This window comes from Hyperolius riggenbachi, chromosome 9, assembly GCF_040937935.1.
Source record: "Hyperolius riggenbachi isolate aHypRig1 chromosome 9, aHypRig1.pri, whole genome shotgun sequence".
Lineage (NCBI taxonomy): Eukaryota > Metazoa > Chordata > Amphibia > Anura > Hyperoliidae > Hyperolius > Hyperolius riggenbachi.
The window spans coordinates 231366835-231382467 of record NC_090654.1 but is presented as its reverse complement, the minus strand read 5'-3'; the positions used below and the strand labels follow the sequence as shown (position 1 = coordinate 231382467).

The following is a 15633-nucleotide window of genomic DNA, read 5'->3' as shown; positions in this document are numbered from 1 at the left end:
AAACCCCGCCAGATCGATTCCGCGCTCAATACCGCAGGCAGAACAATAGAATAAGACGAAAAAATAAGTGCAGGCAGAGGAAAGGATGAGAAATGCCGGCACTGCTGTAAACTGCTTGTTTATTCATAACACATGGTGCAACATCGTGGATTCAATTGTATGCATATTGAGACATAACATACCGGTTTGCTGGTAAAGCTGTGCGGTGGGTGCTGGGGGATGAGTGCCCGTGGGGACGCGCCGGAATCTATCGTGCGGTACATACACGGTACAGAAACGTACAGTGTATTCACAGCATTAGGGCCAGTTCACACTTACTTTAAAAACGTATTTGTGGTGGCTGGATGGAGTAATGGGTAAGGGCTCTGCCTCTGACACAGGAAACCAGGGTTTGAATCTCGGCTCTGCCTGTTCAGTAAGCCAGCACCTATTCAGTAGGAGACCTTGGGCAAGTCTCCCTAACACTGCTACTGCCTATAGAGCGCGCGCGCCCTAGTGGCTGCTGCTCTGGCGCTTTGAGTCCGCCAGGAGAAAAGCGCGATATAAATGTTGTTTGTCTTTTGTCTATTTGTGTGATACGTAGGAAGCTGATCCTTTGTTAAAAATAGTATCCACTTCTACTTGTTACAAAACACGGATCGTATACGGATCCGTGTGCAGCAGAACGCAGAGTCCTAACTTGGCACATTTTTCCGGACCGGATTGAAAAATGTGCCCAATGAAAGCATATGAAAACTGGCACTGTCTGTTCTCACTAGGCTAGTCGCCGCGACGTCTTACTGACGTGTCCTGCCGTCCATCGCCGTCGCTCAGTCCATTCTAAAACTCCCAGTGGCCGGGGGATGTCCATCGGGCTGCAAAAGATCATTGGGAATCCTCAGCAACAGGGAGAATTCTGATTGGTTTATGTTGAACCAATGAAAATTTGCCCTGTTGCTAAGGAGAATTGGCGTGCTGCAGCCTATGGAGAGCCACGCTTCTTCTGGCCACCAGGCTGTTGAAGGGACTGAGCTGCAGTGGGACAGGTGAGCAGTGATTCTTATGGGCGGACGTGATCGACATATGTGGATGGGGTGTGGACTGGTCAAATGTGGATGCGTTTCCGTTCTGCATCTGATCAAGTGTGAACCGGCCCTTATTCAGACAGTACTGCAGGGCTGCCAGGCAACTGCTATTGTTTAAAAGGAAATAAATGTGGCCCCATTCATATTCATCTCACTTTAGTTGTCTTTTAATAAAAGGTCTTGAAATAATTCATATTATTCCTTTGACAGAACCAGGAAATGTACATGAGCCAGATAATTATCAAGATCATCTGAGGAAAATCGTTTCTAGAATAGTAAAGGTTGGGGTTTTTTTTTTTTAGGTCAGGACGGTTATTGTTTTACCTGGTTTTGTTTTTAAAGGAATACTTAAGTCAAAAAAACAAAATGATTTTTACTCGCCTGGGGCATCCCTCAGTCCCGTGAAGCTGTATGGTGCCCTCGCAGCCTCGCTCCGATCCTCCTGTCCCCGCCGGCGGCTACTTCCGGGTTCGCCGACAGCCGCCGACAGGCTGGGAACACGAGTGATTCTCCGCGTTCCCAGCCGCTATATCACCCTCTATGCTGCTATAGCGTATATGTTATACACTATAGCATCATAGAGGGTGACATAGCGGCTGGGAACGCGGAGAATCACTCGCATTCCCAGCCTGTCGGCGAACCCGGAAGTAGCCGCCGGCGGGGACAGGAGGATCGGAGCGAGGCTGCGAGGGAACCATACAGCTTCACGGGACTGAGGGATGCCCCCAGGTAAGTAGTTAAAAAAAAATAAATAAAAAAAATAAAGATTTTTACTCAAGTATTCCTTTAAGGGAGTATAGGTTGGGGTTCATCTCATATTCTGGACATATGCGCTAAGAGTTCTTATGTTCACTCCAAGCTCACAGTAATAGGGCTTCAATAAAATGGCATAGTGGTTTTTGTTTTTTTGTTTCTACCTGAATAATACCTTCTGTCACAAGAAGGCAAATTTCTGCTTTACAGAGAATTTAAATATGCATTTTAGTAAGTGGTGGTGCTGGGGTACTCCATAACTTTTTTTTTTTTTTTTTCTTTTTTTCTTTCTGTAGCTCTACATAGCATTCTTGCTTCTTTACTGAAAGGTTGTAGCTGCCTTGAGGGGTTAATTAGTTGTAATTTGTCACTTTCCAAGACTTCCTTATGCAATTTTGCTTCAGTAGCCCTGGAGCTGTTCTGCACATTTAATATGGTTGTTAAATTACAGTAACCTCGTAAAGGAGCACTGTCATGAAAACATAACATTTTAAAATACTTATGTACTCATACATACAAGAGGTAAAATGCACTGTACTTTTTTTTTTTTTTTTTTTTTTTTTTTTTTTTCTGTCTAGATGTTACTTGTAGTGGGCAGTATGAATCTGACAGCTTTGAATCTTTTACCGACAGGTTTTGGTCTAGTCCATCTAGTCATGGGAAATTCTCAGGCCGCTTTCACACTGCATATTGGCGAAGGCAGTGCAGTCCGGGGACTGCCCTGCCAAAAAACAGGCCTTCGGGGATTACCGCGTTGATATGTGGTAAATCCCTGTGACAGCAGGCCATACAGGAAGTGAGGCTCTCTAGCGCTCACTTCCTGTGGCTGAATTGATGACGTACGCGGAAGTGTATTTATTTATTGTATTTATAAAGTGCCAATATATTACGCAGCGCTGGACATTAGTTTTGGTTACAGACAATGTTTAGGGGTGATATACAGCAAAATGACAATACAGGAATGCAAGAAAACCAGATCACACAGCACAGTATGAATACAAGGTAATGCTTAGTCAGTCACTGGAGGGGAGCATGGAGATTAGGCAAGTTAGGTTCACTCAGATGCATAGCATGGGTTCACAGTAATGGAGATGCATGATCAGGTAGGACACCAAAGGAGGAGGACCCTGCCCAAAGGCTTACAATCTAAAGGCCCATACACACGTCGGATTTTAGCGAACGACCCGTCGTTTGAACGTTCCGTCGTTCAGACGTTTTCGCGTCAAATCCGACGTGTGTACAGACTATCGTTCGGGTGATAAGACTGGTTACCAGCGATCCGCCCGGCGGATCGTTGGTAACCAGTCTTATCACCCGAACGATAGTCTGTACACACGTCGGATTTGACGCGAAAACGTCCGAACGACGGAACGTTCAAACGACGGGTCGTTTGCTAAAATCCGACGTGTGTATGGGCCTTTAGAGGGAGAGGTAAGGACACAAAAGGTAGGGGACCAGAGTTCAGCTGTGGGTTTAGAGCACTTGTGAGGGGTGGTAGGCCAGAGTAAAAAACGCTGAGTTTTGAGGGCCTTCTTGAAGATTTTGAAGGAGGGGGCTGCCCTAATGGGTGGAGGTAGGGAGTTCCATAGTGTTGGAGCAGCTCTTGAGAAGTCCTGGAGGCGTGCATGGGACTGGGTGATGCGGGGGGCGGTTAGGCGAAGTTCATTGAAAGAGCGGAGTGAGCAGCTAGGTGTGTACCTCTGAGTAAGATCGGAAATGTAGGTTGGACAGGTTTTGTGGACAGATTTGTAGGTCAGACACAGTATCTTGAATCTGATTCTGGACTGGATAGGAAGCCAGTGGAGGGATTCAAGGAGGGGATCCGCTGAGGTGGAGCGATGGGAGCAATGGATAATTCTGGCTGCCGCATTCATGATGGACTGAAAAAATATGCTTGTGTGCGACGCGCAAAACTTGCGGCAGTCATGTAAAAACACGAGCGTCGCCATAGACTTGCATTACTTCCGGTTCGCCGCAGGAATCGCACAGCAACATGGGTATGCACTCACGTTAGGGTACTTCCGGTGCTGCGCACAACATGCTGTGTGGTCTACCCCATAGACTTTCATTGCCTTAGCGTTAGGCTGTGTCATAATGCCGCACCACACCAGTGTGAGAGGCCCCTCAGGGTTTCTTTTTCATTTTAAAAGCATTGTCTCAGTCCATCTGCAAAAGTAATGGCATACATGCAAGCAGGCTGGCTGACATCCTGCCAGGGGGTGCTTTGAAAGTTCCCCATTAAGAGATGGACTAGCCCAAAACATTTCAGGTAGGCAGGGAACACGCAGAGCAGAAAATGCATGCCGAAATGCACATAATGTAACTCTATGAGCCGCATAAAAAATGCAGTGATGTGCATTCTGTGCATTTTTAGGTGTGGGCAAAATAACGCTCAGCAAGTTCATTTTTTTTCTGCATGCGCTATGAGTTTAGCATGCAATTTTCATACAATGCTTCCCTATGGGAAATCAAAACTGCATGCAATCTGCATACTTTTTTTGATGTGTGTATTATTTTTTTGTTTTTGTTTTTTAAAAAAAAGGGGGAAAAATTTGAACATATTTTTTTTTTCACTTGTCCAATATAAATATTCATTAAAAATAGATAAAGGAAAAGCACATGAAAGTTAACACACAAAATGCTGAAAGCTGGCTGGGAAAACTGCAGAAACGCACACGGCAGAAATTCCAGCAGGAACAAGCGTGTTCCCTGCCTAAGGGCCCATTCACACCTGAAAGTGTCAAAACGGTTTTGCGCGGGTGATTTTTAGCGCGATAAAATCACTGTACACTTACGCGATTCAGAGCGAGCGCGATCAGCGCTTTTATAAGCACTGTATCGCAATCACTGCAGAATCGTGAGAAAATGCTGCAGGCAACACGTCTTTGGAGATTGGGGGGGATTTAGATAGATTACAGCGGCGGGGATGCGGCGGTTTAGGTAGGGCTAAAATGTTAAAGAGGATTTTGTAATAAAAAACGGATTTTTAAGAGACTTCAGTGTTTATTTAAAGGGAGCTGTCCATGCTCGGAAGCCATCAAACCTGAATGAACTAGAGATGTTTTGTAAAGAGGAATGGTCCAAAATACCTTCAACTAGAATCCAGACTCTCATTGGAACCTACAGGAAGTGTTTAGAGGCTGTTATTTCTGCAAAAAGGAGGATTTACTAAATATTGAGTTAATTGCTTTTTTGTGGTGCCCACATTTATGCACCTGCCTAATTTTATTTAAACAATTATTGCGCACTTTCTGTAAATCCAATAAACTTCATTTCACTTCTCAAATATCACTGTGTGTGTCTCCTATATGATAAATGTAACTGACATTTAATATCGTAACAACCAACAAATTATACAGGAAAATCATGACAATTTAACAAGGTTGCCCAAACTTTCGTATCCCACTGTAAAATACAACTGTGGGATATCAAGTCATTTTTAGGAGGAGGATTGATACAATTATTTTCCTCATTAGTTTATTTTCACCTCGGATGTCCTTTATTGGAGTCTTGTAAGATATCCAGGGATGCAATTTGGAAAGTGTGCTCGGATTATATAATTGGTGTGAAATTAAGCTTCTGTAGCTGTCATGATCTCATGAGCCATAACACTAAGCTCAGGGAATCTGTTTTTTAGGCTCTGTGTTGTTGTTTCAAGTGAATCTTACCCACAGTATTGACTGCAAAGTTGCAGGCACAGCCTGATTCTTTCTTAAGAGATTGCAGTCTATAGCAGTGACAGTCTGTGGAGCAGGAAGTGGCCAGTGTGTGGGCTACTGAAGTGGTACTTTTACAAGTAATTTATTTGATACCATTTCATCTACACAGATATGAACAAGGTCTGCAGCTGAGTGCCAACACAGATCTAGGGGGCTATTTGTGCCTAAAGTGTGGCTGTTACCAGTGAAAATGTAAATTATTAGTCAAAGCCACGGTTTTTATTCACTTGTAAATATTCATCCAATTCTTTACATTTTCTATGCAGTTCTGCTGACCCTGCTGAGGCCATTGTTCTCCTACTTTCCCCGCCCACTCCGTTGTACACCACGCCGTCAGACCTCCTTCCCCCACCCCAACCCTCTATGGTACACGTGTCAAACTCAAGGCCTGAGGGCGAATCCGGCCCCCTACATCATTTTATGTGGGCCCCAAGACCCTTAAATTTGCATGATTGTAAGCAGTAAAAAATAGGTGGAAATGTATCCGTGCTGTGTACTTGTGTTTGTGCCAGCGATCTTTGACATCTCAATGGAGGCAGCAGGCCTTTGCAAAAGTACAGTGAGTATGCGCATTTAACTTTTTGGCTTGTGCACATGTGTACCATTTGATCTTTTTTTTTTTTTCATTATTTTCTGGAGAAAAAATGGCAATTTAAGTGACTGTGCCCATCTACGTTCCTGATGGGGAACTGCGCTCAAAGCATGTCTGCGGAAGACAAAACATACTGACAGCTTCTCCTCCCATCAGGAGGTGATGCACGCTTGCAAAGCCACATGCCCACCCGACTCGGACACTGCCAGCCTATCAGTCTCCAGCTCCAGGATGACGTCACTCAGGTCACGCCATGTTATGTGGCGATCCTGATGAGGAACTGGAAGACCCAAAGGGCGGCTGCGTCATTGCTACACCTGCCCCCCCCCCCCCTTTCACTAGTGGCCTACCAGGGAGTTGGGCAGAATATAAACATTCCTGCACACTCACCTCATGTCCAAATGGAGTCCAGTGTGAGCAGGGGGCAGCTGCACACCCGACCTCACCTGCAGGGAAAGAGACCCTCACTGCCCAATTGCAACCCTGTGGAAAAAAACAAACCGTATCACACTTGCTAACATTTATATTACTGATGTTGCTACCTACCTTGCTAACATTTATACTACTTATGTCGCCACCTACTATATTACTGATCTACTGATGTTGCCACCTACCTTATTTAACTATCTCATTAAATCAATCAAACACAGATCGATCAGGCATGTTGTGGCCAATAGATTCCTGGTAGATTGGACCAAAAAAGATCAAAACAGGTGGAAAAAAAATTATACATGTCTGACCAGTTTAGTAAAACAGGCCCTGTGTATAACGGTAATGTGTGAATTCTAATACTGGGAGAAAAAAATTACATATTCTGAGTAAAAAAAAGAACACCTTATGATTTGCTGTTTCATAACTTATAATATATATATTTTTTTTCATATTTTAGGCAGAGGTCTGTAATCTGAAGAACTTTCTTTCCGCTGTGAGCTTGGCACACAAAGGCAATGATGCAAATCCTGTGCCACTATCACGTCTGACTCCAGCCAAGAGTTCAGAAATAGAAAAACCCAGAGCCAGACTGATAATCACCAACAAGAAAGACTATCCCATCACAAAGAGCTTCCCCTATTCCCTGGAGCACCTGCAGGTCTCCTTCTGCAAGCTGGCTCGGGTGGACATGCGAATGCTGTGCCTGAAGAGGCTGCAGAAACTGGATCTCAGCAACAACCATATTAAGAAATTACCAAAGACGATTGGCGACCTTGTATGTCTCCAGGAACTGACTCTGAACAACAATCTCTTAGAGACTTTCGTGGTGGAGCTGTGTAATTCTACCCTCAGGAATTCGCTGAAGTCTTTGGATCTCAGTGAGAATAAATTAAAAGCCCTTCCTATTCAGTTTTGCAACCTCCGAGAACTTGTAAACGTGAAAGTCGATGGCAACGAGATTATTCGACTACCTTTCAATATTGGCCATCTCTCGAAGCTGCGCTTTTTCTCAGCCACTAGGAATAAGATCCCCCATCTTCCCAACAGCTTCAGATTATTAGTGCTTGAGAAATTGGACTTGTTTGGCAATCCATTTGTACAGGCAAGTCCAATGGTTCCTGATATTCAACTGAAGATCCCTCTAAGCTTACTGGAAACGGCTTCAAGGGCAGCTATAAGTTACAGGTAGGTTAATTTACTTGTAGAAATGGCTATCCCAGAATTTATATATACTACGTCACCCCCAAAAAAGTAATTTAAAAAAATTCTGGAATGTTATTTACTTGGTAGAAGGTGATATAAGCGCTGAACTATGTAGACAGCTGCCAGAGGCTCCCACTCCACAATTGGTTAACTTTTTGAGTCCCAGAGGTTTATACCCCTCCTAGTGACCAGGCCATTTTTTGCAATCCAGCACTTCACAACTTTAACGGTTTATTGGTTGGTCATACAACTTGGCACCCTTTCTTCTCACAAATCGAGCTTTCTTTTGGTGGTATTTGAGAACATAGACCCCGCGCAGACGGTGACCAGCTATGCCACTCTGCTGCTGTAATCAGTCAAGATACAGAAAAAATAGATTGCAATTTTTTAAAAAATGGGCATAACCTAAAGGCCTGTACACACGCCTGACTAAAGCGGCCGATCACGACCTCCTCCGCTGATACTCAGAATACTTTATTTCGCATAGCATGAATTGCCGTGTGTGCATCGGTTGCCGACCCCCAACGCACGAACAAACCGCTTGGCAGATCAAGTCACCCCTGCGATGGTGTATCGTATTGTCCGCACCGCTTCCCCACCCGCTGCGTGACACCTGCCCCGCTCCATCGTCCCTCCATAACCCCCCCCCCCCTCCCCTCCGCATAGCAACAGAACATGTCATAGCTGACACGCGTCTGTACAGGCCGTCAGTGATGTTGTGCTAGGGAATCTGATCTCAATCCTCAACGGGCGACATGCACCTTAATGGGTAGATCAGTTTTGTTTTTATTAAATTGGAGAACAGAAACAAAAATGTATTTATTTTTTTGTAGGTTGCCCCTTCTTTATAAATGGGCCCAGAACACTCACGTATGTTTAGCAGACATTAGTTTGCTTTACTCTATTGTCTGGGAGCAGTGTGTAAATATTACGCATGTTATGTTTCAACCTTTTGATTTTTGTTTAGTAACTGCCTAGACTACATTCCAAGCTTTTCTTTCACCAACCCTCTTACAAGGCTATAGTTCTGTGGTATTTTTCTAGGGAAACAAACCACAACAAACAAACTGTTCTCTATTGTCTGGTTTTCCCAATAGTTTAAATACATTCATCTGTAGCAGAGCTGCTAATGTGTTTAGTGAGACCTATGCAGGACAACATACACATTCATTCTTAGGGCTAGTTCACAGTGCTCAGTTGCATTGCAGAATAATTTTGCAAGGCCCCTTATTGCCCATACAATCCTATGGGCTTGTTCACGGTGCTGCGTTGTAACTGATCACGTTATTCTAACTCTCTACATGCACGCTTTGTATTAAAAGTCTGTGGGGGACATTTATCAAGAGTGTCTGAGAAAAAAAATATTAGTAGGTTTTTAGAAATCTGTGCAGTATTGTCTCAGACATCTCTAAAATAGTGCAGATTCCTTCTTAGACTGTTAGGAATGGGAGGATTTAGGAAGGTTTCTCAGGCAGTGCAGTGTGTGAGGAAAATTGCTGTTGCGGAGGTTACCAATACATCTGCTGTATTGCATCAATGCCCAGCACTGGAACGGTTAAGCACAGAAAAGGTTCACAGGACGCCTGGCAGCAGGGAGGAGCAGTACTTCAGAAATCGTGCCTAGCCTGCACTGCTAGTACTATCAGCTATTAAGCACTTCTTAATTTGCAGTTTTCTTAACCGTAGTGCAGTTCTAGAAATCCACGCTAAACTGCTGCTGTTACGTAGGATTTGAGAAGTTTCTTATTATCATGCAGAACCGTTCCTCTGCTGGTTAGAACAGTTTAAAGAGTAACTGTCAGGCTGCAGAAGCTAATTTAAACCTCTATTCTCCTGTGTTAAACAGTTTAGAAGGAAGCCCAAAAGCAATTAGTGAAGATAAAAATCTCAGTTACCTTTGATGTGTGCTTATCAGCAAGGCTGTTATTCTTAAGAAGACGCAAGCCGCATACCATATTGCAAAGCATTCTGGGGCTCTCCCCTCGGCTGCTAATGAGACGTTACAGCAGCTTGTAATCGCGTAGCACTGATAAATCTCGGGCAGAGTACACTGCAGGAGTCAGCTATTGTTCCTAGCCACATGGCTCATTAATATTCACTGCACACTGTGTTGTTCAAGTACAAGCTTATCTGTGATCAGGAAGCAGGCAGGACATGACGACACATTTGACAGAAAAACATGGAGCCTGCCATGAGCTGTCAGGAGCATCTATCTCTGCATATACTATATACAAATTCTGTGAAATCCAAACGTGGACAGTGAAATGCATATGTAATGTAAGTACAGCCAATCTTTAGCTACTGATATATGTGTTTATTTTCTCTGAGACCTTATACCTAACAGCTCCTCTTTAAAGGGGTTCTTTCGCGAAAAAAGTAGGCAGTTAAAAAATGTGACAAATGACAGGTTTTGGGCCAGTCCATCTTTTTGAGGGGGATTCTTAGGGTTTTCTTTGTTTTCAACAGCATTTCCTGAACAACAGTTTAACTGCCAAAATAGCAAGATACCATCCGGCCTCCCTAATCACTTGCACACTATTATGTCAGTTAAATTTTGCAACTGTTGTTCAGGAAATGCTGTTGAAAACAAAGCCCTGAGAATCCCCCTTAAAAAGATGGACTGGCCCAAAACCTGTCATCTGTCACATTTTTTAACTGCCTACTTTTTTCGCGAAAGAACCCCTTTAAGAAGAAAAAACTGTTGGTAATGCTTTGATAAATCTGGCCCTTTGTCCAGTCTTCATTGCAGATCACAGTTATAATGTGTACATTATGCAACTGACCACTGTGAACCCAACTAACTGTACAGAGAAAATTATAATATGAGAAAATTCCACTTCTGGAAAAATGCTGTTCAGCTTTTTTACAGTGCAAGGGTTAAAGAATACATTTTACTTGCTTTCTTTTTTTTTATGTGCATATAAAATGTAGGTATTGTGTGATAATCATACCAGAGATTGGCAGGACTGTCAATTCACTGCCAACCATTGAATTAGTGCAGGTGTGCTCCTGCTCTGTGCAACTAATTCCCTTATGCAGAAGGAGGAGTTTATAGACAGTGGCCGATATGCAGGTTTTCTACTAGGTGATGTTTTCAAACTTGTCAATAAAAAGCCCTTTAAACCACCAGCAATCAAGAAAATACTCAAAATAATTTGGTGTATTTTTTTTTACCTACTTTTTGGTACTTTCAATTCAAAAATGCTGAAATGTTATTTTAAATGGATGAAGAAAATGTATCTCTTAGGAAAAAACTCAGGAGAAAAAGTTAATTGCATATGTGTCCATCTGTACTTTCCAAACCTGTCCTCAAAGCTCACTAACAGTGCATGTTTTGTGGAAATCCACAGAGCTAGATAATCACCTCTGTTAAGATACTAATCACCCCACTTGTGAATGTTTATGGTTGTTTTCAAAATCTGCACTTTTCATGGGCTACACTTCAGTACTGTGGGGAGGGTTGAAAACCAGTTATGGTCTAGAGACCTCTGGTTAAAACAATGGGGCTCACCAACATCATGCTGCATGTTGTCTTGTACTTAAGTCCATTTACTTACCTGGGGCTTCTTCCAGCCCCCTGACGTCTTCCTTGTCCCTTGCCATCATCTTCTCCATTCCTCTGGTGTCGCCCACCCCAGCCTTGCGCCTCCTCCAACGCGCTTGCCAGGAGCACTCTGCGCTTGCGCAATAAACAAAAAGTGGCCAACCACTGTAGTGGTTACATGTTTTACCTAGCAGATGTTCAGGACCAGTAGCCGAATTGGGGGACTTGAAATTCCTCTATTGCCAGAAGTGGCTAATTGGGGATCTTTGTTCTGAAAGTTCCACCAACACTCATCAGTTTTTATAATGTACTTTTGTTGTTCTTCTATTTGCAGAATTCCATACGGACCACACATCATTCCCAAACACCTCTGCCAAGATCTGTCAGTGGCCAAAACGTGTGACTGTGGAGCCCCATGCCTGAGTTCCTTCATTCAGTCCATTGTATTAATGAACCTACATAAGGTGTCTCAGACTGTGGTACTGGTCGATTCCATGGGGGGCACAGAAGCCCCCATTGTCTGTTACTTCTGCTCCCTCACCTGTTATTCTCTCTTTCTGGATAAATACCTACAGAGCAACAGGATGTAAACCGAGGTCCAGCTTTTTTCAGGAACAGACCATTCCATAATGACCTGCTGGCCACAGACCACATGTGTTGAATCTTAGTACATGTGCACACAACTTATTTCCTGCTGCAGAACTGAAAACTGTGGGATCCAGGGTGCACCTGTTTATATCTGCTGTGCTTTCTTTTTGGCAGCCACCACCACCTCTCAAATAATATTGGTTTGCCTCATACATTAGTGATTGATTGGTAATGTACTAGTGTACTTTTATTTAACTGTGCTGAACTTTTTCAGGATGCGCAGGCTCTAGCCCCGTAAAGCAGTCCTGAAGACTCAGGGGAAGGGGGGCAGGGGGGGATTGAGTTGCACTTACCTGGGGCTTCTGCCAACCACTCTGTGCCCAACGTTCCCAAAGGATCCTCCAGTCCCCCCGGCACAGCCTGCTGACTCACAAAGTGAAACGGAGCGGCGGTGAGGAACCAGGGGATAGTTTTTACCACGGCGTGTGCACAGGACGTCTTCAGGTGGCCCGGTAGAAGCCCCCGGGATGTTTTTTTTTTTTTTTTTTGGGGGGGGGGGGGGGGGGTTCTTTCTTAAACATTACAGGTTTCCTTTAAGAACTGGAGCTCTTTTTTTCACTTTTCCATAGTGATAACTGTGATTGGCTCACAGCAATCACTGGGTCAGGAGGCAATGAAAGTGGTTTCTGACTGGCGCATGGAGCTCAGCTTTTATTTTTAGACATTTATGCCCTAGCAGAGATAAGCAGCTCCAAACAGGGTGTAGATTTCTTTTAGCTGCATTTGGAAAAATGTTAAAATGAGACCCTGGTCAATAAACTACTCCCCCCCCCCCCCCCTTTTTTTTTGAATGGAACCCGAGCTGCGAGGGGATATGGGGGATGACATATCATCTCCTTTTAAACAATGCAAGTTCAGCGCTGAATCATATACGTCCACCACCGGAAACACCAAAAAACAGATGCGCTTACCGGATGATTACAGACCTTAACTACAGGGTCTGCAATAAAGCCTTATGAGGTCAGCAGCAGGTGTCTTCACAGCTGGCCTCCTCTCCAGGTACAACAGAATGATTCAAATGCAGTATTTCACCGTATTTGGGCATGCAAAAAAACAATACACATCTAAGCGTATCTATTGCAATTTTAATAGAGATCCATAAAAGCAACATGTAAAAACTTTAAAAAGATCACTCACATCTGGGCCCTTATCACAGGGACCCACGAACAACAGCACATATGTCATAAGATGCCGTCCAGCCACACGTCCGCCTCACCCGACCGGTTTCACTGTCAAAGTTTCATGAAACTTTGACAGTGAAACCGGTCGGGTGAGGCAGACGTGTGGCTGGACGGCGTCTTATGACATATGTGCTGTTCATCATGGGTCCCTGTGATAAGGGCCCAGATATGAGTGATCTTTTTAAAGTTTTTACATGTTGCTTTTATGGATCTCTATTAAAATTGCAATAGATACGCTTAGATGTGTATTGTTTTTTTGCATGCCCAAATACGGTGAAATACTGCATTTGAATCATTCTGTTGTACCTGGAGAGGAGGCCAGCTGTGAAGACACCTGCTGCTGACCTCATAAGGCTTTATTGCAGACCCTGTAGTTAAGGTCTGTAATCATCTGGTAAGCGCATCTGTTTTTTGGTGTTTCCGGTGGTGGACGTATATGATTCAGCGCTGAAGTGTTTTATTCTATTATTGATCAAGATGCTGTACTGAAGTGTTGGACTTTGGCTGCTATATATATACTTTGCTCCATCTGATTTAATGGTTTTTGGTTGCGCTGATATTCATTTGATTATATTGTAAACAATGCAAGTTGCCTGGCTGTTCCCCTGATCCTGTCTCTCAGTCTAAAGCCTGGTACACACCATGCAATTTCCTGTCAGATAGATGGGACGAATAGATAATTTCCGACAGGTCCGATCTGATTTTCGATCCTTTTTTTTTTTTTTTTTTTTTTTTTATCGATTTTGCTGAGAAGTGATCAGAAAATCAATCAGAAAAACTTTCTGATCGGATCTGTTGGAAATGATCTACCGACGCATCTGTCTGATGGGAAATTGCATGGTGTGTACCAGGTATAATCTAATACTTTTTGCCATAGACCCTGAACAAGCATGCAGCAGATCAGGTTCTCAGACTTGTCTGACTGACTGGATTAGCTGTATGCTTGTTTCAGGGTTGTGATTCCGACACTACTGACGTCAAAAGATCAACAGGGCTGCCGGGCAACTGGTATTTTCTTAAAGTAAATAAATATGGCAGCCTCCATATCACTCTCACCTTGGGTACCCTTTAAGATGCATGCTATCTGCTGTAGGTCCAGTAGCAGTAACTCTGTGCTTAGACTGAAGGTAAACTAGCTGCAGCGTGTCCCGATTTGATGCTTTGAAATTATTCCCACTTCTACAGGTAGGAATTCATTCTCTGTACTCATTATCCTGCATCTGCAGATGTTAGCAGCACTTCACCAAACAGTATGGGAATACTGATTACTCCTTTTTGATATGCAAACAGTGGCAGTGACAAAGAAAAACTGTACAATAATGTGTCTTGTGTGCTGTTTTCACATTAAATCGGTCACAATCAATCCCTGCATAACCAGGAACGTAGCTCACAATGCGATAGTATAGTGATCAATCAGGATGAGCCATTCAAGCAATGGCTTTTAATAACAAAAACTTTTTTTTAATCGTAAATAATGATTCATCCCAGCAGCACCTGTCAGCACTGGTTCCGCACAGTGTGTGTGGCTGGATAGTGTCAGAGGCTCTGCCTCTGACACAGAAGACCTGGGTTCAATTCACTGCTCTGCCTGTTCAGTAAGCCAGCACCTATTCAGCAGGAGACCTTGGGCAAGTCTCCCTAACACTGCTACTGCCTACAGAGCGCATCCTAGTGGCTACAGCTCTGGCGCTTCAAGTCCTCCAAGAGAAAAGGGCAATATAAATGTTCTGTGTCTGTGAGTATTTGCTATTGGGATGTATCAAGATTTGCATTTAATAAAGTTTTTTTAACTAAGGTCTATTTGATCAGCTCGTCTTGAGTGATCTCTATGCTAATGACAGTGACAAGCTTGTATTTCTATTAACAAAATTACAGTTGGTAAGGCATGTACAGTGCATTGCTGATTAGGACATGCATTGTTATAAGAACACAAACACTTTAAAGATGCTTTACATCCACAACTTTGTTGCAATATAACAAATAACAGTACTTGCTAGAATATTATAGCGCAACTAGACCCCCAATTGCTTGGATTAGAGGTGGCAAGCGGGAGGAGGATCAGGAAACAGAGGGTGGCATGCAGCAGAAGGGATTAGTGTGTAGAAGGTAAATGCAGTAGAAGGTATCGGGGAACACAGACTAGCATGCAGCAGATGGGATTGGGGATAGAGGGTGGTATGCAGCAGAAGAGATCTGCAGACAGTGTGGCATGCAGTAGAACTGATCATGGAACACGGTAACATGCAGCATGAGATCAGTGAACAGAAGTTGCTGGTACACAGCAGGTGTAATGCAGACATGAGATAAGCAGACAGAGGGTGGCATGCAGCAGAAGTGATCAGGATACACTGTAGCATGCAGCAGATGGGATTGGGGAACAGAGGGTGGCATGCAGCAGAAGAGATCAGCAGGCAAAGATTGACATGCAGATGGAGGGATCAGTGAACATATGGTGGCACACAACTAAAGGGATTGTGAGCAGCTGAGGGGAATGGCA

At 43.7% G+C, this 15633-nt stretch overlaps 1 protein-coding gene across 2 annotated transcripts in view; it reads left to right on the top strand.

Moving 5' to 3' along the window:
* LRR1 (leucine rich repeat protein 1) overlaps nt 1–12112 on the top strand; it is a 28267-nt gene extending 16155 nt beyond the window's left edge. Inside the window, exons 2-3 of one of the 2 annotated variants that reach the window (XM_068251965.1) lie at nt 7022–7745; nt 11642–12112. In XM_068251965.1, coding sequence (XP_068108066.1) covers nt 7022–7745; nt 11642–11897 — 980 coding nt within the window. In that variant the 3' untranslated portion in view covers nt 11898–12112. Of the gene's footprint in view, nt 1–7017; nt 7746–11641 lie in introns of both variants that reach the window. The other variant, XM_068251964.1, reaches the window with a different exon arrangement.
* Nucleotides 12113–15633: the final 3521 nt, after the last annotated feature.